The sequence below is a fragment of the Mustela putorius genome, unplaced genomic scaffold (genome assembly GCF_011764305.1).
Source record: "Mustela putorius furo isolate JIRA1106 unplaced genomic scaffold, ASM1176430v1.1 tig00000738_pilon_pilon_pilon, whole genome shotgun sequence".
NCBI classification, from domain to species: Eukaryota; Metazoa; Chordata; class Mammalia; order Carnivora; family Mustelidae; genus Mustela; species Mustela putorius.
In genome coordinates, this window is record NW_025421463.1 from 12021342 (window position 1) to 12045055 (window position 23714).

Genomic DNA, 23714 nt, shown 5'->3' on the forward strand with positions numbered 1-23714 from the left:
TGAAGAAAGAGCATTGGTCATAATTCAACATCAATTTATGATTTAAAAAACTTTAACCAAACTAGCAATAGAAAACTGGTAAATGTTAATTTGATAAAAGTTGTTAATTTAAAACATAGCTAATGTCATTCTTTTTTTTTTTTTTAAGATTTTATTTATTTGACAGAGAGAAATCACAAGTAGGCAGAGAGGCAGGCAGAGAGAGAGAGAGAAGGAAGCAGGCTTCCCGCGGAGCAGAAAGCCTGACATGGGGCTCGATCCCAGGACCCCAGTATCATGACTGGAGCCGAAGGCAGAGGCTTTAACCCACTGAGCCACCCAGGCGCCCCGCTAATGTCATTCTTAATGGCAAAATAGTGACTGCTTTCCACCTAAAATCAGGAGAAAAGCAAGGATATAAACTTTAATCACTAACTGAAAGTCTTGCCAGCGTAATTGGGGAAAAAAAAGAGTAGATAATTAGCGTATCAGCTTACCAGAATTCCCATGTTCTCTATCATAGCATTCTGTTTTTTTCTGATGGTTATTTTATATTTACTTTTTATTTCTTTATTTATTAAAAGATTTTATTTATTTGACAGAAAAAGAGAGATAATGAGAGCAGGTACGCAAGCAGTGAGAGTGGGAGAGGGAAAGCAGACTTCCTGCTGAGCAGGGGACCTGACTTGGGGCTCAATCCCAGGACCCTGGGATCATGACGCAAGCTGAGCCACCCACGCACCCCGTGTATTTACTTTTTAAATTTACCTCTGTGTTGCTAGTTTTCTTCAGTAAGCTCTAAGAGAGAGGGACCTAGCATTATATCTGGCCTGTAATAAAGATTATAATATTTGATGTATAAATGAATTTAATTAATGTTTGAGGAACTTTCTTTTCCCTAGCTTCCCCCCCCACCCCTTGTAGAGAGATATTCACTAATTTATCCCCAGGGAAGAAGTGAAAGATTTCACGGGGGAATGCAGTAGAAGGAGCTAGGTGAGTGTAGCTCAGATTGTATGAGTATAGCTCAGATTATGCCTTTTCTTCTCACTTGCTGAGAGCACACATCCTGTTCTCTTCTCCTATGCAATAAATCCATACTGCAGGAGATGGGCTGCTTATCTTGGGTAGGTAAATCTGTTTAATTTAGGGGTAAAATATTAGCAGGCTTACCTGCCCATAACCCTGAAATTTTTCTGCAGTTACCTTTACTAGTAATGTGGTCTGTATCTTGATCTTTAGGTGTCTGACTTGTGTTTCCTTCTTTTTCAAAAATGTTATTGACTTAAACTCTATCTTAAACTCTAAAAACTAAAAAATTATTTATAAAAAAATCGGAATTGCAAACTACTATTTAGGAAAAAAAGTTTTAACATATATGGCAGCTCTTACAAGTCCATAAGAGAAGAATTTAGTGTGATAGAAAACCAAGCAAACATAGCCTGCAACTCACAGAAAAAGAAAATACAAATAGCTAGTAATAATAGCTGTCATTCATTGAATTTAACTGTGTTCTATGTCCTTAAGAATTTACAGGCATTATCTTATTTAATCTTTCAGCCCTGTAACATAATGATTTCTTTTTTTTCATTTTACTATAACAAACGCATAGTGTTTATTATGTGCTAGGTGCTCTCTAAGCACATTACTCACATTCTACTCAGTTTATAGATGAAGAAGCAGACATGAAGAGTTTAGCCATTTATGAAAATAGTTGAGCCAGTCTTTGAACTCAGGAGGTCTTACTTTAGATCCTTTGTTTTTTAACTACTACTCTATACTGTTTCACTATAAAACAAATATAATGCTTTCCTAGTCTTATTTTATTTCTAAATTTCAAAAAACAGTACACGATCATACTAACAAATGTGAACAATGCAACAGTGTGTAAAATAAAAAATAATTACCAAAAATAATTTGAGCTCCTAAATTTAAAGGTAACAGCTATTGACAGTTTGGTATGCATTCTTCAAGATGTTCAAGAAAGGAAATTTTTAAAAATGAGTGCTGTTTTTCTGTGTATACCATATGTATGTGTTACTGGTTTTTAAAAAACCTTTAACATACTACTGGTAAGTATATGGGGAGCAAGCACTTTGGTATACTACTGATGAGAGTATGAATTAGTACAATATATCTGGTGGAAAATTTGACAGTGTCTTTCGAAATTTTAAATATGCTTATCTGTTGTTTTTTAAGGAACTGTTTCTAGGAAAAATAGATCAAATGCCCAAAAATGTTTAAGATGTATGCATAAAGATAAGGATATACACTGCAAGGTTTATAGTAGTATTTTTTTAACCCACTGTTGGGAACAGCCTTTGTCTAAACTGTACAGGTTTGGAGAATTAGTGTGTTACCATATAGTGAAATAAATAATAGTAGACTTACAGTTTATTTTTTTTTCTTGTAAGATACATCAGAATAGATTTTAGATTAAAAAAGTTACTACCCCCTTAGGAAATCACAGTTCCCTGAAGTCATAGTCTCTACATTGAAAATCACTATAAGGAGATGTATACAGAATTTATCGATATAGCACCTGAAACTCAATAAATATCTGACATTATTACTATCTCTATTTCTCCACAGCTAACATTTTTTGGTAATCTGAAATAAAAACATTATAAATAAAAACAGAGTACCTCCACAAAGCAACATATACCATATTAACTATCAGAGGTTTGTGAAAGATCATGTGGGTGGCTCAGTTAAGCATCTGCCTTCAGCTCAGGTCACGATCTCAGGGTCCTGGAATTGAACCCTCCATTGTATCAGGTTCCCTGCTCATTGGGGAGTCTTCTTCTCCCTGTGCTCCCCACCGACTCATGCTCTTTCTTTCTCTCAAATAAATAAATCTTAAAAAAAAAAAAAAAGTTTGTGAAAGACCAATTCTTAGAATCAGCAGATACAAATTCAGCAGACATAAATATCCTCCAGGTATTCTGGTTCTTTGTGAACTTGGGCAGGTTCCTAAACTTTTTTTTTTTTTTTTTAAGATTTTAGTTATTTATTTGACAGAAATACAGAGAGTGAGCAACAGAGGGAGAGGAAGAAGCAGACTCCCCACTGAGCAGGGAACCTGATGCAGGACTCTATCCCAGGACCCTGGGATCATGACTTGAGCCGAAGGCAAATGCTTAACTGACTGAGCCACCAGGCGCCCAAGTCCCTAAATTTTTTTTTTTTTAAGATTTTATTTATTTATTTGACAGAGAAATCACAAGTAAGCAGAGAGGAGGCAGGCAGAAAGAGGGGGAAGCAGGCTCCCTGCTGAGCAGAGAGCCCGATGCAGGGCTCGATCCCAGGACCCCGAGATCATGACCCGAGCCGAAGGCAGAGGCTTAACCCACTGAGCCACCCAGGCGCCCCCCAAGTCCCTAAATTTTTAAAATAACTTTCTCTGCCAAATGGAGGTATCAGCCAAAGTGCCAAACTGGGGGTTATTTTGAAGACCAAATGAGAACATGTAAGTGTAAATTATTTGAAAAATAAAGTGCTATGCAAACAAATTTAGGAAGCTGGTTTTAAGCATATGGCTAGTTAGATTGTTTGCTGACTAGTGCAATGCCTAAAATCTACTGAGTATACATTTCTTAGTTACATAATTCTGAATTTATAAATTGTGTAGTTTCAGGGCACCTGCGTGGCTCAGTGGGTTAAAGCCCTTGTCTTCGGCTTAGGTCAGGGTCCCAGGGTCCTGGGATCAAGCCCTGAATCAGGCTCTCTGCTGGGTGGGGACCCTGTTTCCCCCCCCAACCCCTGCCCCCATGCCTGCCTCTCTGCCTACTTGTGATCTCTCTCTGTCAAGTAAATAAAAATCTTAAAAAAAAAATAAATAAATTGTGTAGTTTCTTCCTGCATATTTGAAGTTTGATTTATGTACATTTATTTTATATGTAGGGTTTAAGCTTTTCACTTTTTCCCCGAATGTATTGTTATAGTAGAAAAATAATTATGAAAATTTATGTACATTTTTGTTCCTTTTTTGTATTTTAGGAATGGAACATTACTAAACTTTCAATTGAGTATGATTCTGAGCCTTTTGGAAAGGAACGAGATGCAGCTATTAAGAAACTGGCTACTGAAGCTGGAGTGGAAGTGATTGTACGAATTTCACATACATTATATGACCTGGACAAGTAAGTTTTTTTCTTTTATTTTTATGGTATAATACGCATAGTATTTGTTGTCTCAACCATTTTTAAGTGTACAGTTCAGGGGTGTTAAGTACATGGACAAGGGTGCACCTGGATGACTCTGTTGGTTAAGTGTCCAACTCTTGTCTTGATCTCAGGGTTATGAACCCAAACCCTACGTTAGGCTCACCCTGGGCATTTAAAAAAAAAGTACACGGACAAGTAAGTTTTAACCTGTGGGATTTCAGTTTTTTTAAATGGAAGTAACAACATATACATAATACAGTTGTGGGAGAATTAAATAAATATGTCAGACCCTTAGCATTTTATTTAACTGCTCTGATTTTTTACTTAGTGACAGATGCCAAAATTACAGATGTGTGAGTGCATAAGACAAAAATACTTCGAGTCTCAGTTTCAAACTGTTAAGAGTATCACTAAATTTACCTTGATTGTCCTAACTCAGCCTGTGGTCTTGCCTTTCTGAGCTCTTAGCAATATTAATTTCATAGTTTATATGACATGAAACCATGAAGTGCTGTGATATATTTAGTATGATTGTCTGAAGTTTTTTTATTTCATATGTGTTAGTCTTGTCTATCTGGATTTTAAGTCCAGTTGCAAATTGTATGTAATACTACTTTGTGTAGCCATAGTCCTCCGAACAACAGCGTACTATCTTATTTCTTAAAATGTATTTCTTGAAATACCATCTCTTGGTGATGCTTTGTCCAAAAAAGATTATAGTTTAAATTTAGGAGTTATTATATGCTTTGAGTTTTGAGGGTTCACAAGATTTATTAATGTAGTAACGTTTGCCTTTTAAATTGTTTTGCTTTTAGTTATTTCCTCATTTTATCAAGTTTGTAAAGCTAATTCTATAAGCTATATGACAAACTAGTTAATTTTATTCTATTTTTCCAAATGTATGAAAAACTGTGGGTTGATTTCAGGCAGTGGTCTTATTTCCTATTAAGTCAAAGTCATATATCTCTTGAAAATAAACTTGCCTTCTAGTTTACCAGTTTTCTTAACTTTAGGAAGCTGATATCAAGAAGGAAGTATATTTGGGGTAGGTTTGGGGGTGGAACTTTACCTTTTCCCCTTCTAACTTCCTGGCTGGTCTAATAATTAAATTGACTTAAGACAGACTAACAGGAGAAAAATAAATTTAATTCATATATTCAAAAAAAGAATCATATATCCAGGTTATGAGACTCAAAGAAGTAAGCAAAGCAGGCAACTTTTAAATCTCTTAGACAAAGAAACAATAAGCGAAGAAATGCCAAGACACTTAAGTAAGTTTGAGTTTAGGGTAGCACATGTCTGAAGTTTATATAGCCTTCTCAGGCCTGAATTCCCTGTCTCTGATGATAAGGATACCTTTTATTCTCCAGGTTCTAGGAGAGTGCCCTTCACATAGGGAACTTATTTCTTGCTTTCAGGGGGACAGAGCAGGCTCAGAGTGTCCTTCTTATACTGACTGTTTCTTAAGTAACTTTAATTCAAAGTAATCAGTATGCCAAAGTGATAATATTTTCGAGTGGCCTGTCTCAAACCCCATGAGAGACAAAATAGGTAAGAGCAGTTGCATCCGAGTGGGAGATTTAGTGCTATGCATATAATTGGATTGTTTAGTTAAAGGATTGAATAGTGAGTATTTACTATATATAATTCATCATATAAAAATGTAACATACAGAAAACATTTTTCTCAGGTTTTTATTTTGCTTAAGTCATGTAATTAGCAGTGTCACTAATATCACTGCAGTTTCACTATCCATAAGTTTCATTATGCCCCTGTGTATAAACTCAAAGTATTACACTAAAACAAAATTACTAAAAGCAGAGAGAATAGTTCTTGTGGTATCACAGTTACATAGAGATTATAATTTATATGTAATTATATGTATTATAGTGAAAAATGTACTTTAAAAAAAATTTTCATCATGATAAAAGTGTACTCTTTAATCTCCATCACCTATTTACCCCATATCCTGCTTCACCTCCCCTCTGGTAACCATCAGTTTGTTCTCTGTAGTTAAGTGTCTGTTTCTTGATTTGTCTTTCTTTGCCCCCTTGCTTGTTTGTTTTGTTTTTTACATTCCACATATGAAGTCATTTGGTATTTGTCTTTCTCAGACTAATGTATTCCACTTAGCATCATATTCTCTAACTTTATCTATATTTGTTGTTGCAAATGGCAAGATTTCATTTGTTTTTTATTTTTTAATATTTTTTATTTTTATTTTTTTTAAGATTTTATTTATTTATTTGACAGAGAGAGATCACAAGTAGGCAGAGAGAGAGAGAGGAGGAAGCAGGCTCCCCGCCAAGCAGAGAGCCTGATGCGGGACTCGATCCCAGGATCCCAAGATCATGACCTGAGCCAAAGGCAGCGGCCCAACCCACTGAGCCACCCAGGCGCCCTCATTCTTTTTTTTTTAAATGATTTTATTTAGTTAGTTGACAGGGAGATAGATCACAAGTAGGCAGAGAGGCCGGTGGGTGGAGGGGGGTGGGGGAGCGGGAAGCAGGCTCCCTCCTGAGCAGAGAGCCTGATACAGGGCTCCATCCCAGGACCCTGAGATCATGACCTGAGCAGAAGGCAGAGGCTTAACCCACTAAGCCGCCCACGCACCCTGATTTCATTCTTTTTTATGGCTGAGTAATATTCCAGTGTGTGTGTGTGTACATATATGTATGTACATATGTGGGTATATACATACATACATACAAACCACATTGTCTTTATCCATTCATCTATCAGTGGATATTTGGACTGCTTTCGTAGCTTGACTGTTTTAAATAATGCTGCTATAAACATAGGGATGCATGTATCCCTTTTGAATGAGTGTTTTTCTATTTTGGGAGTAAAAACACAGTAGTGCAATTACTGGATCTTAGGGTAATTCTAACTTTTTGAGGACCCTCCATACCATTTTACACAGTGATTGCACCAATTTGCATTCCCACCAACAGTGTAAGAAGGTTCCCTTTTCTCTACATCCTCACGAACATTTGTTGTTTCTTGTGTTTGTTTTTTTTATTAAAGATTTTATTTATTTATTGGACAGACAGATCACAAGTAGGTGGAGAGGCAGGCAGAGAGAGAGGAGGAAGCAGGCTCCCTGCTGAGTAGAGAGCCTGATACAGGGCTCGATCCCAGGACCCTGGGATCATGACCTGAGCAGAAGGCAGAGGCTTAACCCGCTGAGCCACCTAGGCACCCTGATTTCATTCTTTTTAATGGCTGAGTAATGTTCCAGTGTGTGTGTGTGTGTGTACATATATACATGTACATATGTGTGTGTGTATACACACATACATACAAAACACATTGTCTTTATCCATTCATCTATCAATGAATACTTGGACTGCTTCCGTAGTTTGACTGTTGTAAATAATGCTGCTATAAACATAGGGATGCATGTGTCCTTTTGAATGAGTGTTTTTGTATTTTGTATTTTGTATTATTTGCATCCAGTAGTGCAATTACTGGATCTTAGGGTAATTCTAACTTTTTGAAGACCCTCCATACCATTTTACACAGTGATTGCACCAATTTGCATTCCCACCAACAGTGCAAGAAGGTTCCCTTTTCTCTACATCCTCACAAACATTTGTTGGTTTTTGTGTTTTTAATTTTAGTCATTCTGACGATATGCAGTGATATCTCATTATAGTTTGATTTACATTTCCCTGATGATGAGTGATACTGAGCATCTTTTCATGTGTTTCTTGGCCATCTGGATGTTTTCTTTGGAAAAATATTCATGTGTTCTGCCCATTGTTTTCTTTTTAAAGATTTTATTTATTTATTTGACAGAGATCACAAGTAGGCAGAGGCTGGCAGAGAGAGAGAGAGGGAGGCAGGGGCCCTACTGAGCAGAGAGCCTGATGCAGGGCTCGATCCCAAGACCCTGGGATCATGACCTGAGCCAAAGGCAGAGGCTTTAACCCACTGAGCCACCCAGGCACCCCAATTCTGCCCATTTTTAATTGGATTATTTTTGGGGTGTTTAGTTTTATAAGTTCTTTATAGATTTTGGATACAAACCCTTTATCAAATATGTCATTTGCAAATGTCTTCTCTCATTCAGTAGGTTGACTTTTAGTTTTGTTGATTGTTTCCTTCTTTGCAGAAGCTTTTTATTTTGATGTAGTCCCAGTAGCTTATTTTTGCCTTTATTTCCCTTGCCTGAGGAGACATAGCTAAAAAAATGTTGCTACAGCTGATGTCAGAGAAACTTACTGCCTGTGCTCTCTTCAAGGATTGTTATGGTTTCAGGTCTCACATTTAGGTCTTTAATCTGTTTTAAGTTTATTTTTGCATATGGTGCAAGAAATTGGTCCAGTTTCATTTCTTTTGCATATAGCTGTACAGTTTCTTAACACCATTTGTTGAAGAGACTTTCTCCCATTGTATATTCATTCTTCCTTTGTTGATAATTAACTGACCAAATGTAATTGTGGGTTTATTTCTGGGTTTTCTGTTCTGTTCCACTGACCTATATGTCTCTTTTTATGCTAGTACCATGCTGTTTTAATTACTACCACTTTATAATGTAATTTGAAATTTGGAATTGTGATACCTCCAGTAATGTTTTTTCTTTTTCAAGATTGCTTTGGCTCTCCAAGGTCTTTTGTGGTTCCATGTAAACTTTAGAATTTTCTGTTCTAGCTCTGGGAAAATTGCTATTGATTTTTTTTTTAAGATTTTATTTATTTATTTGACAGAGGTCACAAGTAGGCAGAGAGGCAGATAGAGAGAGAGGAGGAAGCAGGCTCCTTGATGAGCAGAGAGCCTGAGGTGGGGCTTGATCCCAGGATCCTGGGATCATGACCTGGGCCAAAGGCAGCGGCTTTAACCCACTGAGCCCCCCACGCACCCCAATGCTATTGATATTTTGATAGGGGTTACACTAAATGTGTATATTGCTTTGAGTAGTGTATAAATTTTTTAATATATTTTGTGTTAATTTTTTTAGGTTTATTTATTTATGTAATCTCTACACCCAACGTGGAACTTCCCCTCCCCCAACATCAAGAATTGCACATTCTTTTGACTGAGCCAGCCAGGCAACCCATCAGTATTTGTTCTTTCAGCCATAAGTATGGAGTGTCTTTCCATTTCTTTGTGTTATCTTGAATTTCTTTTGTCAGTGTTTTATAGTTTTTAGAGTACAAGTCTTTCACCTCTTTGGTTAAGTTTATTCCTAGGTATTTTATTTTTTTGGTGCAACTGTAAATGAGATTGTTTTCTTAATTTCACTTCCAAATTCATCTATGAGGCCAGTATCAGCCTGGTACCAAGCCAGATAAAGACACCATAAAAAAAGAGAACTATAGGTCAGTATCTCTCGTGAATGTAGATATGAAGATCTTCACAAAATACTAGCAAACTGATTCCAACAGTACATTGAAAAGGAGGAGGGAAATATAAAGTATGTCCATAAGATACATATACTGACATATTTAACAAAGGCATAATGAGCACAACAGAAAGTTGCAAGTGATTATCACTATAGTATATAGCATAGAGTATATAGTATGTAGAATCCTAATTAATAAGACTTGCTTTATTGCTTCTCATTATAATACTGGTCTGGTTTGTTTTTTACCGATGATTAAGAGATTCTTTAAACTGTGTTATAATGTGTTTTTACCTTTTCACATATATTATTTTTATGTTATTGTCTTCAGGCTAACTTAACCACTTGTTTTTTCACTCATGGTGCTTAATAATACCCTTTGTCTTAAAGGTTTTGTTATTTGCATGCTGTATATTTTTGACACATAGCAGATGTCTAGAAAATGAAGAGAATAACTTTTAGATTCACTAGCTATTTCAATAAGTTTCCTGGTCATATGAGAAGCTTATATCCTCCTGGAAGTCTTAAGTAATTAACTTTGTGTTTTTTGGTGTTTTTTTTTTTTAAAAGATTTTATTTATTTATTTGACAGACAGAGATCACAAGTAAGCAGAGAGGCAGGCAGAGAGAGAGAGAAGAGGAAGCAGGCTCCCTGCAGAGCAGAAAGCCTGACGTGGGGCTCGATCCCAGAACCCTGGGATCATGACCTGAGCTGAAGGCAGAGGCTTTAACCCACTGAGCCACCCAGGCACCCCTTAACTTTGTGTTTTGATTTTAAGCATTTTCAGAAGTTATCAATCAAAATATATTACTATTTTTTAATATTAGCTGCATTTTACTAACTATTTTTTTTATTTGCATTTTACTAAATTTGTAATAGGATCATAGAACTCAATGGTGGACAGCCACCTCTTACTTATAAAAGATTCCAGACTCTCATCAGCAAAATGGAACCACTAGAGATGCCAGTAGAGACAATTACTTCTGAAGTGATAGAAAAGTGTACAACTCCTCTGTCTGATGACCATGATGAGAAATATGGAGTCCCTTCACTAGAAGAACTAGGTAGGTGTAAATGAAGCTTGAGAATCAATAAACCACTGAGAAAATCTCACTTCTGATTTGATATGTAAAGTATTTTGCATTAAGAGGGAAACAAAGGAGAAAAAAATCTTAATCTCTTATACTAAGAAGTGATAAATCTATATATTATGTGTTCTATAAATGTTATGTATCTGTTAATAACCTTAAAATGTTTGTCCTAAAGAACAGAGACGATATTATGTCCTTATATGTGAAGACCTATCTAGGGCCATAAGTTCATATTTATGCTACTGTCATAATTTTTCTGTGAAGTAGTTTTACCAATTATTGTGGTTCATAAAAAATTATTTTAGTTCCAGAAGAATATCTTTTTCTTTTTTCTGTTTGTTTTTTTTTTTTAGGTTTTGATACAGATGGCTTGCCCTCTGCAGTATGGCCAGGCGGAGAAACTGAAGCACTTACACGTTTGGAAAGGCATTTGGAAAGAAAAGTATGATAATAGAGATCATGCTTGTATTTCCAAACTGACAATTAAAAAATAATTTCACTCTTTTTAAAAACAAAAAATTGACTATTGAAAAGAAGAATTGAGAGAAATAGTTAAAATGACATAAACCTAATTGTTTGAAGATTAATAACCATCTCCTCATTTAAATATTTTTTTCTTCCTCCACTGACTGTTTCCTCTTTAGCTACTACCAATGCCACCTCTTATATTCTTCCTATGTAAGCTGGTATCTGATGACTGTATCTTTGAAGCTAAGATAAAGTTCTTCTATTTCACCTTGAGCTCAGTGTCAGGAAGACAGGTCAAAAGTGCTCTTAGCTTGGGGTTAGGAATTTGAGGTTAATTTATTTCATATGAGTATGTGTTACCCAAGGATGGCTGAAACAAAAGAAAGCTCACTTTTATTCTGTTGTGTTTCTTATTAAAACATGTCTGTGACTGGGGTAATAAAATTTTATTCCCCAAGAACTATGTAACTTAAAAAAAACAGGTCAGTTTTAAACACTCTTTTTAAATGGAAAAGCCAGTTAACTAGCATAATTCTCTTTGTGTTTTCAGGCTTGGGTGGCAAACTTTGAAAGACCTCGAATGAATGCAAATTCCCTGCTCGCTAGCCCTACTGGACTCAGTCCTTATCTCCGATTTGGTTGTTTGTCATGTCGACTGTTTTACTTCAAACTAACAGATCTATACAAAAAGGTATTACCTAAAACTGAAGCTTATTTTTCAAAATACTTCTTTAAAAATTGGTGTTACTACTTCTTTGCTTTTTAACTTTAGGTAAAGAAGAACAGTTCCCCTCCACTGTCCCTTTATGGGCAACTGTTATGGCGTGAATTTTTCTATACAGCAGCAACAAATAACCCACGCTTTGATAAAATGGAAGGAAATCCCATCTGTGTTCAGATTCCTTGGGATAAAAATCCTGAGGCTTTAGCAAAATGGGCGGAAGGCCGGACAGGTTTTCCATGGATTGATGCCATCATGACACAGCTTCGTCAGGAGGGTTGGATTCACCATTTAGCCAGACATGCAGTGGCTTGCTTCCTGACCCGAGGTGACCTGTGGATTAGTTGGGAAGAAGGAATGAAGGTGAGTATTCTTCTAACTAATGTAGCACTGTCTTATTTTGAGTCTATACCTTACTAAAACAATTCCTAGAAGTTGTCTGTTACTTAGATTCATTTATAGTCTAATTTTTTCCAGCAGGTAAAGAATTTAATTCCCTAATACAGGCACACTGTTGGAGAGCAGAAATGGTGTAATCAGGAGAAATGGTGATAACTGGTTTGATTAACCTCAAGTCATTTCAGAGACTGAACCAGCCTAGCCATCAAGGGAACTATAAAATTTAACACTCTGGACTCATTGGATTACATATTTATAGGTGATCATTTCTGTTACAAAAGAGGATTTACCCAAGAATTCTTAGAAATAGTGAATTTACATTATAAAATTTAAAATATCACTTCAATATCATAACTTTTTAATGATTTGTTTTGTAAAGTGAAGCATAGTATTATTTTGAGACATCATCTTGTGGTTATATATAACAGGACTTGTTTTATCTATCTGCCTATATCATAGATGTCCCCTATCCAAGGACCATTTCTTTTTTTTTTTTTTTTAAAGATTTTATTTATTTATTTGACAGAGAGAAATCACAAGTAGACGGAGAGGCAGGCAGAGAGAAAGAGAGGGAAGCAGGCTCCCCGCAGAGCAGAGAGCCCGATGTGGGACTCGATCCCAGGACCCTGAGATCATGACCCGAGCTGAAGGCAGCGGCTTAACCCACTGAGCCACCCAGGCGCCCCCAAGGACCATTTCTGATCCTTTTTTTTTTCTTTTGTGTCTCTGGTATTTCCTAATACAAAGTTTTACATGAAGTAAATGTCTAGTACAGACTTAATGAATTTATAAAAAGGTGTTTAAAGTCTAATTCCCTTTTGGTCAAGGAATTCCAAATTTAAACGCTATAATGCTAGTGCTTTTTTTTTTTATCTTTTGCTTTTTCACTAGTGCATTTTAAGTCATTTTTATTTGGGTGCTCCCTATATGTAGGGGAGTGTACCAAGCTTCTCAGTTTTTGTTAGTGATTTATTTGATAACATCTTTGCTTTCTTGAAAATGTTTACTGCTTTTTTTCTTCCATTTTTTAATTGAATCAGTGACTTGACTGATTATTTTACCCTCCCCCATAATACTGCAAAGACTAGAAAGAAAAATTCACTTACATTACTGATATTTTTCTTTCCCTGAAATAACTCATTATAGAACAGAATATTAACAAGGAGCCCACGTTGGAATGTTTAGTTTTACGGTTCTGTGCTAGATTTTCTTTGCCTTGACTTTTGATCTACAGAGACCTGGAAAATGCTTGCTTTGAGAATTATATGTGTACAAACTAATTGGTTACTGTTACTTCTGAAGGTATTTGAAGAATTATTGCTTGATGCAGATTGGAGCATAAATGCTGGAAGTTGGATGTGGCTGTCTTGTAGTTCCTTTTTCCAACAGTTTTTTCACTGCTATTGCCCTGTTGGTTTTGGTAGGAGAACAGATCCCAATGGAGACTATATCAGGTAAATCAAGGGTGATTATTATTCAGTTTGGAATAACTAATCCAGGAAGAGCTTTTCATGTTTAAGCAACACTTAAGGTGTTCCCTACTCATGATGGGCAGCAGAGATGAGGAGATGGGTAAATAAATCATTAAATGGTTTTGGCTTGATTTTGGTCATTCATAGCTAATAATTAGTTTTTTATAATTTGCTTGTAGTTCATTTTATTTATAATTTTTCTTCCTTCTCCCAAAAGACGTTATTTGCCTGTCCTAAGAGGTTTCCCTGCAAAATACATCTATGATCCCTGGAATGCACCAGAAGGTATCCAAAAGGTAGCCAAATGTTTGATAGGAGTTAATTATCCTAAACCAATGGTAAATCATGCTGAGGCAAGCCGTTTAAATATTGAAAGGATGAAGCAGATCTATCAGCAGCTTTCACGATATAGAGGACTAGGTATGTTAGTAACTTTGGTTTGTTTCTTCGGAGGTGTTTATGTATCTATCCTTGAGTTTGATCTTGGCCATAGTTTAATAGGAAATTTTTTCCCTTTAGGTCTTCTTGCATCAGTGCCTTCTAATCCTAATGGGAATGGAGGCCTGTTGGGGTATTCTCCTGGAGAAAATATTCCAGGTTGTAGCAGCAGTGGAAGTAAGTGAAAAGGAAATTTCTATACTTTGCAACATAGAGAGATTAATAATCAAATATATTTTTTATTAAATCTCACTATAATATTTTTCTCCATACATGTACACACACACACACACACACACACACACACACACACACACATCCCTGTCATTCCATTAGTGACATTTTGGAGATGGAAACCATCATTACATGTAGTAGAATTTAGCTCAAGGTAAAGATCTTACAAACTGAATGAGGAGGACAGTTTTTTTTTAGATCTTGTTTTTTTGACAGAGATCACAGGTAGGCAGAGAGGCAGGTGGTGGGGATGGGGCAGGCTTCTTGCTGAGCAGAAAGTCCGATGTAGGGCTTGATCCCAAGACCCCAGGGTCATGACCCCAGCCGAAGGCAGAAGCTTTAACCCACTGAGCCACCCAGGCACCCCGAGGAGGACAATTTTAAGGGTAGAATGAAACTCAGATATCCCTTCTGAAGGCTCTTTTTTTTTTTCTTTTTTTTTTTTTTACTTTTTTACTTTTATGTATAAGGTAAATAGTTAAGGTTTAGTGGTCCTATGAATATGGCCAAAAGGTTTATCATACACATGCATAGGGCCTTTAGCTTTCTGCACATGAGTTTTTCCTTCCAGTCTTATTTGTAGTGGTTTTCCATATGATATATACTTAGTTGCCACATATATTCTTAATGTGTGATATTAATAATGTCAAGGAGCCAGTATTGGAAATTTGAATCATTGTATCAGTTTTTAAGGGTTCTAACCAAAAATAGCATGAGGCTAATTAATTTGATTAATTAATTAATTAAATGCCTCAAGGCATTTGAGGAATACTTTTTTTTCCCCAAAAAAAGTCACATGTTTAAAATTGATATTAAGAACAAACCCTTTAAAAAATTGAGCCTTTCTGATTCAGAAATACTCTGTATCCTTTTGAGAGCATATACTTTTTTTTCTTTAACAATTAGATTAAGGAGAAAGGAGCAAAGCACTCACATTTTGACTATTTACTTTATGCCCAATACAAGGGGATTTTTGCCACATTCTGAAGTATATCCTTTTATGCCCTCTACTTACCCTGTTTGTAGACTTTTATAGTGTCTCACAAGGTATATCAAAGGGCAAGATTATTTATAACTTGTACATAGATGACTTGAAGTACTTCTGTTCTTATAATAAAGCAAACCATAATCTATTTATGATAGTAATACATTTTATTTTTTATTTTTTTCTATTAAAAATACCTGTTCAGCATTATTAGTCAGTAGGGAAATGCAAATCAAAACCACTCAGAGACTTCCCACTTAGGGTAACCAACTGTCAGTGATTACCTGGAATTGAGGGGTTTCCTGAGACATGAGACTTGCAGTGCTAACACTTGAAAAATCCCTATCAAACTGGGATGACTTATTTACCCTGTACCCACTCGAGTGCCTAAAAAATGACAGACAATAACAAGAGTTGCGGAGGATGTGAAGAGCCTGGAACCCTCATATGTTGTGAGGGGTGGTCTGTAAAATGGTACAGCCACTTTGGAAACAGGTTGGCAGTTTCTTAAACTTAACATAAAAGTTTATGTTATAAACTTAACATAAAACCCAGAAATTCCATTCCTAAATATCTGTCCAAAAGAAATGAAAACATATCTACACAAAGACAAGGATCATGAGGATGTTTATGATGGCTTTATTTATAATAGTCAAAATGTGGTACATCCATGCAATGGAATACTAATCCGTAAGAAGGAATAAAATGCTGGTGCTTGCTGCAACATGGATAGACCTCAAAAATACTATGTTAAGTTACAGAATCCAGACATAAAAGACCACATATTGTACAATTCCATTTGTATGAATTATTCAGAAAAGGCATGTCTTTAAAATAAAGTAAGTTAATGGTTACCTTAGGTTTAGGGTAGGAATGAGAATGAATGCAAATGGGCATGAAAGTGTTCTAAATCTGGATTGTGCTGATGATGACACAACTCTGTAAATTTACTAAAAATTATTGAACTGTATACTTAAAACAGCTGAATTTTATGTTATGTAATTGTACCTCAAAACTGCTTTAAAAAAAAAAAAACTATTGGGACGCCTGGGTGGCTCAGTTGGTTGGACGACCGCCTTCGGCTCAGGTCATGATCCTGGAGTCCCGGAATCGAGTCCCGCATCGGACTCCCAGCTCCATGGGGAGTCTGCTTCTCTCTCTGACCTTCTCCTCATTCATGCTCTGTCTCACGGTCTCTCTCTCAAGTAAATAAATAAAATCTTAAAAAAAAAAAAACAAAAAACTATTCACCATATACAGTTTAGGAAATTCAGAAAAATAGAAAAGAAGAAAAATAAAAATCACCCACAATTCCATCTAGCAGAGATAGTCACTATTAAAATTTCAGCATATTTCCTTTGAACATCTTTTCTATGCAGTTTTCTCCCCACAGTACTTTAAGTTAGAATTTTTTAAAGTTTTTTTTTTATTTATTTGACAGCATGCATAAGCAGGGGGAGGGGTAGAGGGAGAAGCATCTCCCACTGAGCAGGGAGCCCTATGTGGGGCTCCATCCCAGGACTCTGAGATCATGACCCGTGCTAAAGGCAGACACTTAACCAACCTAGGTACCCAGGCACCCCTAGTTAGAATTTTATGAGTGAAAAACCCTTTTGGTGCTGTTGGCAGTATAACATAAGAAGAGTCTGTTCATATAAACTTTTGCCCTTAGAAAAATGTGGGATTTTTTAAAACAAATATGGGGTGTTTTTTTTTAAAGTTTTCATTCTAAGACTCCTATCTCATATAATCTTGGCATTTGAAATTTAACTACTGTAGTGTCCCTAAAGACATGATGAATATGGGATTTCTGATTTTTCTAAGCAGCTAAGCTAGTCATTAGCCAATTGATTTGGCAAAGCTCTTTTCTCTGCTCATTGTCTCTTGTACTGTTATTCTTGTGAAAATATAATTTACTGCATATTTTAGAAGATTTTTTTCTTTGACAGAGAGCACTGTAAGGGGAGCAGCAGGCAGAGGGAGAGGGAGAAGCAGGCTTGCAGAGCAGAGAGTCCAATGCGGGGCTCCATCCCAGGACCCTGAGATCATGACCTGAGCTGAAGGCAGACACTTAACAACTGAGCCACCCAGGCGCCCCAGTTTACTGCACTTTTATGGGGAAGTTACAGGCAGTTGAGATATTCGTGAATTTAGGGCACAGGAAGATTTTAGGTGCCTGCTTATCATTTAACTCTCTAAAGGAATAAGATGCTATCTTAAGGAAATTCTGTATGTATTTATTGAGCTTATTAATCCCTCCCCCATCTTCAAAAGTAATCATTCTCCTGATTTCTAATTCTATTTTTTCCCATTTTTGAACTTCATAAAAATATTATAGTTTGTGCTCTTTTCCGTGTCTGGCTGCTTTCACTCAGTATTTTTTTGTTTATGAGATTATTCTCATTTATCTTAGAACAGGAAGAGGAATAAAATTGATGGAGCTGAGAAAATGAGGTGACTAGTCTGTTATTTAGAGCCTACCTCTGTGACTCTTCCAATAAAATTGACTTTTCCTTCCTCAGTGTCCTCACTGTATGCTATAACAACTTCCATCCCAGGACCATTATATTACTTATTTGTACTTAGTGATTTTATGTATCTATCACCTTCTTCTTGGACTGTGAGCCCCTTGAAGATAAGACCTCATGTTTTTATAATATTTCTATCCCTAGTACCTAGTATAATCTCTAGCATAAAGGAGCACTCAACAATTTAGCACTCAACTAAATACAATAATTGAAAATGTATTTTTTGAAGTTTCCTTTTGTTTGTTTCCTTTGTTTTTTTAAAAAAATTTAGAGAGAGAGTGTGTGCATGAGTAGGGGGAAGGACAGAGGGAGATGAGAATCCCAGGCAGACTCCCTGCTGAGTGGGGAGCCTAATGCAGGACTAGGTCCCAAGATCATGAACCGAACTGAAACCAAGAGTCCAATACTCAACCAGCAGAACCACCTAGGTGCCCTATTGAAGTTTTCTTGATTGCAAAATATATGTAACATAAAACTTAGCATTTAACCGTTTTAAATGTACAATTCAGTGGAATTAAGTACATTCACATTGTTTGGGTGAAGTTTTAAATAATCTTGTGCAATAATGGAAGACAACAATTATCACTATTAGGGGACACTCTGCTGATGGTGAAACCAGGAGTAACACCATTCAGTGGTGAATGTGCTGTAGTCCAGAATCTGACCTTCAACAAGTCCAAGAACAGAGTGTTTTTAGTATAATTAGAAGTGGCAGACTAGAGGTTTAAAAGTGAGTTAAGCATCCGACTCTTGATTTTGGCTCAGGTCATGATCTCAGGATCATGAGACTGAGCCCTGCATCAGGCGCCAACTGGTTGTGGAGCCTACTTAGGACTCTCTCTCTTCCTCTGCACCATCACCAAATACAAACATACACACACTCACACACAAACACATGTACACACATACACACCATCCATGTGATATAAAATAGCAGGGATGTGTGGGTGGCTCAGGCAGTTAAGCATATGCCTTTGGCTCAGGTCATGATCCCAGGGTCCTAAGATTGAGTCTTGCATAGGGCTCCCTGCTGAGAGCAGCTCCTTGCTGCTCTCCTTACTTATGCTCTCTCTCTCTCTCTCTCTTTCTCTGACAAATAAATAAAATGTTTAAAATATATATATCAACAGGGAGCACTAGTTTATTATTTATTATCTATCACTTTCTGGTGATAGAAGCCCTCATCCCTCATCAGGGCATTCACTTTCCCAATTCTGAGTACCTAAAAAGCTGAATTCTTTATCCAGAGGAACTCGATGAGCATGAAATTACAATAAAAACATAAGTAGATTGTCTTAGACCATAAGGCGACTTCTGTGTAGGGGCTAGAATGTTCACATTTGTCCATTATTTGGACATACTGACATTATCTGGACATATTGTTTCTCTAGAACCTACTTTCTGTGCCAACCCCCTCTCCTATAACATTGTTTCTTTTTGGAAGGATTAATGTAATTGCTTAGGCTAGGTAACTGCCACATTGTGTTTCCTCCTCTTTGTGTGATTTGAATTGTTTAATTCTCATCTGGAAGGCCCTTATTCACTTATCTCCAAGGACATATATTTTGGACAGGCACTGAGGGAAGAATGTGGAATAAAGGGACAAGAGGTAAAGGAGGATGTATATTTCACTGTTGCTCTATATTTTGCTTCCATGGTCAAGTGTCTAATTGTTACTCAGTAAAGAAATGTTTTTTAGAAAATGATTATCAGTGATTTTGCCTTTGAACCAAAAGTCAACATTTATATGACCCTAAGTTTAAATTTTCCTGATTTGGACTTGTGACTTTGTTCTTATGAAGGATTGAGGTTTAGTCCTAAAAAGCATAAATGACCTTAATACAGTTACTAAAAACTAGATTTGTAGTCTTAATACATAAGATTTGGGGTTTAAGTAATTTTACTGTGTTTTAAATACTAACAGGTTGCTCTCAAGGGAGTGGTATTTTACATTACGCTCATGGAGACAATCAACAAGCTCACCTATTAAAGCAAGGTAAGAATGAAGCATTTGAACATTCTGTTCTTTTCACCTTCCTATCTTAAACATAATTGTTTTGTAAATATGTAGGAAGAAGCTCCATGAGCACTGGTCTCAGTAGTGGGAAACGTCCTAGTGAGGAAGAGGACACGCAGAGTATCGGTTCTAAGGTCCAGCGACAGAGCACTAATTAGGTAAATACTTTGGACCTTTATTTCTTCCTTTAGTGTAGTGTGTAATCGATATAAATAAGACAATTTCTGAAATGGAGCTTATCACATTTTTCAAACTAGAGAAACTGAGCCTTAAATTTTTCAGTGATTATTATAAAATTAGTTAATTCTTAGACAAGAGAAGTGCATCTCTACTGGAAAAATTGCAGCACTTAGTTTTAAGATCATCCTAATTGATGATACTTAAATTTGAAAAAGTAATGATGTTGTGCTCAAGTTTTTTCTCAGAAAAAGACATCTTTTTAATTCCTTACTATACGACCTTGAGTCTAAAACAATTAAAGTGACTTTTTATTTTAGTGGTATTATTAATCCCTTTATGAACTTTTCTCCAAATCTTTTCCTCTTAAATGTTTATAACTTTCTTTTATCTGTTCTGATACTTCTGAAGTCTAAATTCTTCCCAGTTCTGGAATAGTTTGATTTTTTAAATATTGGTCCTTTTTAGAGGTATCAAAAGGCCATGGCTATATTCAGTTGAATTGGATGTGGGATACTATTTTTTGATTTAAGTTTATTTGAAGAGTATCTATAATAGTACATTTACCAGGTTTTAAGGATGTTTAACAGTTATCTTAAACTGTTGGCATTTTTTAAATTACTGCTAACTATATTTATCATGTTAACCATTGATTAACATACAGAATTGTTGAATCAGTATGATGTACACCAGAAACTTAATATAATATTGTCTGTCAGTTATACTTCAGTAATAATATATATATGAACAGCAATAATAAAAAGTAAAATAAAAAATATAAAATTTTTTTTAAAATTGCTTTAGTTTTTAGCACCAGCCCTAATTAGACTGTACATTGCTTGAAAATAAGATCAGTAAACACTCATCAAATTTTTATCATTTAATTCCTTGCAATCAAACTTTACCCCATTTTTTCCCCCCTTAAATCACAGAAAACATTCAGGAGGAATACTGTTGCAGCTGAAATTGGTGGGGAGTTCACTACTTTTTTCAGTTAAATTATTTTAAAATGTTCTTCATTGATGGAAAGCAGTTACATTTTGAAATGCATTGTTTCTAATGACATTTCTGTAGTTTTAAACTTTTTAATGAACTTCATGTAGGACAAATGGTAATTTGTATATAAAGAACTTGGTAATAATTTTGCTTAATGTAAATATAAATAGTCACAATATAGACCCATCAATATATTTTTGATAATTTTTCATGTATGGTAAAGGTTAAAGTGGCAAACTGATATTCTGATATACAAACTGAAGTTTTGAGAGTCAATGTGGGAAAATAGGAGGGTTTTAGACTTTCTTAAAAGACTTTGTTAAAATTTTAGGACAAAATTTTCTTGACATCATTGTTTGATCTAACTTTACATTCTTTGATAATGTTTTAGAAAATGTGCACAATCAAAATTGGTACTTATAACCTCTGTTAACACAGACAATATATGTTTTAAATCTTCATGTATGCCTGTTTTGACCCAAATCTGTGGAAGTATCATGTGTTAAGTTCTCCTTGTCTCCTTTTGTTCATTTATAGCTAAGTGACCTTGTTATTAAAGTATATGCATATATGGAATCTTGTGTCCTTGGTGGTGGTTGTTTTTTCTTTTTAAGTTTTTGTTTTAGGTAAGGGGGAGAGCATTGTTATATGAGATGTGATTACAAATCAGAGACAGTCTGTAAACCACATGTAACCATTCTGAATTAAGGATCAGGTTCCACTTATTTTAGTAATGCAGTATTTTTCACAATTATTCCAAATAAGATTACCAACTTCCAAATGCTTTATACTTTTTATAATACCTATCTGCAAGAAAGATGCAAAACCAAAGTGGTTATTTCAGGTAATGGGGCTTATAACTATGCGTTAGTCACTATAATTAATAATGTGGGCTCTGGAGTCAAAGACCTGGCTCTGCCACTCGTTTGAGATCTTGGACAAGTTATTAACCTTATAGGGGTAAGAGTAGTATCTGCTTCATACTACATATGAAATCCTCATAACAGTGCCTGGCATGTGGCAGTGAGTCGATAAATGTTAGCTGCAAGGCTGCTGTGCTTTATAGATCCCTGGATCGTGCAGTGCATAGTCTGCCTAACTGTATGCTACAGCTGCAGTTAGCTGTTGTTATTCTCATTACTATTATTATCCCATTCCTGTCTCTTGTAGGCTAGTTTTTCCCTTTTGGAATTATAACCAGTGTTATTTTTTTTTCTTTTTCCCAGTCTTTAGTTGTGATAGATGTTCAGGGTGATAATTATATTTAAAAGTAACTTAATAATTTGAGTCTAAAATCCAAAAACAGTAACATATTTTTACATGATACACATATAAAAGCAACTTGAATAATGAATTAACACTGAGTGATAAGTTCCATTACTTAGAAAAGAAAAAAATATGCATTATCTATCTTCTTTTGCCACTGTTAATAAGGAGTGATATCTTGATATCTTTCATGATGCTTGTATTTACCAGTCAGTCTATCCTTTGGACCTGATTGTACTGTACAGCATTGAGAAACTCATAGATCTGGGACCATCATCATGATGGGGACCATCATCATGATGGGGACCATCATCTGGGGAATAGAAGATTCAGGGTTTTTTGTGTTGGTTTTGTTTTGTTTTGTTTTGTTTTTTAAAAAGGCTTCATACCCAGTGTGGGGCTTGAACTTATGGGCCTGAAATCAAGACCTGAGCAGAGATCAAGAGTCGAACCCCTAACAGACTGAGCCACCCAGGTACCCCTAAAAGATTCAGTTTTAGGGGCATCTGGGTGGCTCAATGGGTTAAGCCTCTGCCTTCAGCTCAGGTCATGATCTCAGTGTCCTGGGATCAGGCCCTACATTGCATCAGGCTCTCTGCTCAGCAGGGAGCCTACCCCCCCCCCCGCCTACTTGTGATGTCTCTCTCTGTCAAATAAATAAAATCTTAAGAAAAAAAAAGATTTAGTTTTACTGTGAATAAATATTTTAGTAAAAGAACATTGTTTCAGCATAGACACTGATATTTTACTCTGACATGTAGGGGGATTTTGGCTTTTAGGGGGCTTTTTGGGAGGCTTTTTCACTTTGGTCTAAATTGTAACTGAAAAGAATCACTGAAAGGGAAAGACCAGTATCACCATATTTCAATTGAGCAGATGTTTGAATACAGTGTTTTCTCCCAACCAAAGGGTTAGTATTCTGAAAACGCAGCTGGTGGTTGAGGGATTTAAGGTCTTATATTTCAGGAAATATATCTTGAAATCGTATTAACAAAACCTGTTCTGTTCTGACAACTTGGAAAAATTGAGTTGAGGAAAGCAAACTTTTTTGAAAGAACCTTTGTGAAGTTTTTATGTTTTTATATTCACTTGAAATAAATTAGAAAAATTGGGATATAAAAGACTGATAACAGTATGTTTTTAAGGCCTCTTTTAAGTACTAGAAACTTCAGGATCTTCCCACAATTTCAACATGTTTGTAATTTTCTTTTTTTTTTTTTTTTAAGATTTTATTTATTTATTTGACAGAGAGAGATCACAAGTAAGCGGAGAGGCAGGCAGAGAGAGAGGAAGGGAAACAGGCTCCCTGCTGAGCAGAGAGCCCGATGCGGGACTCGATCCCAGGACTCTGAGATCATGACCTGAGCTGAAGGCAGCGGCTTAACCCACTGAGCCACCCAGGTGCCCCTGTTTGTAATTTTCTTATAGG

The 23714-nt window shown here is 35.9% G+C and overlaps 1 protein-coding gene across 1 annotated transcript in view; it reads left to right on the forward strand.

Moving 5' to 3' along the window:
- The window catches only part of CRY1 (cryptochrome circadian regulator 1), an 83376-nt gene extending 61781 nt beyond the window's left edge, over positions 1–21595 (forward strand). The window contains exons 3-13 of the mRNA XM_004743077.3: positions 3979–4121; positions 10373–10557; positions 10938–11026; positions 11603–11743; positions 11825–12136; positions 13475–13626; positions 13862–14064; positions 14164–14259; positions 19754–19825; positions 19901–20004; positions 20956–21595. Coding sequence (XP_004743134.1) covers positions 3979–4121; positions 10373–10557; positions 10938–11026; positions 11603–11743; positions 11825–12136; positions 13475–13626; positions 13862–14064; positions 14164–14259; positions 19754–19825; positions 19901–20004 — 1497 coding nt within the window. The 3' untranslated portion in view covers positions 20956–21595. The remainder of the gene's footprint in view (positions 1–3978; positions 4122–10372; positions 10558–10937; positions 11027–11602; positions 11744–11824; positions 12137–13474; positions 13627–13861; positions 14065–14163; positions 14260–19753; positions 19826–19900; positions 20005–20955) is intronic.
- The last annotated feature ends 2119 nt before the right edge of the window (positions 21596–23714 follow it).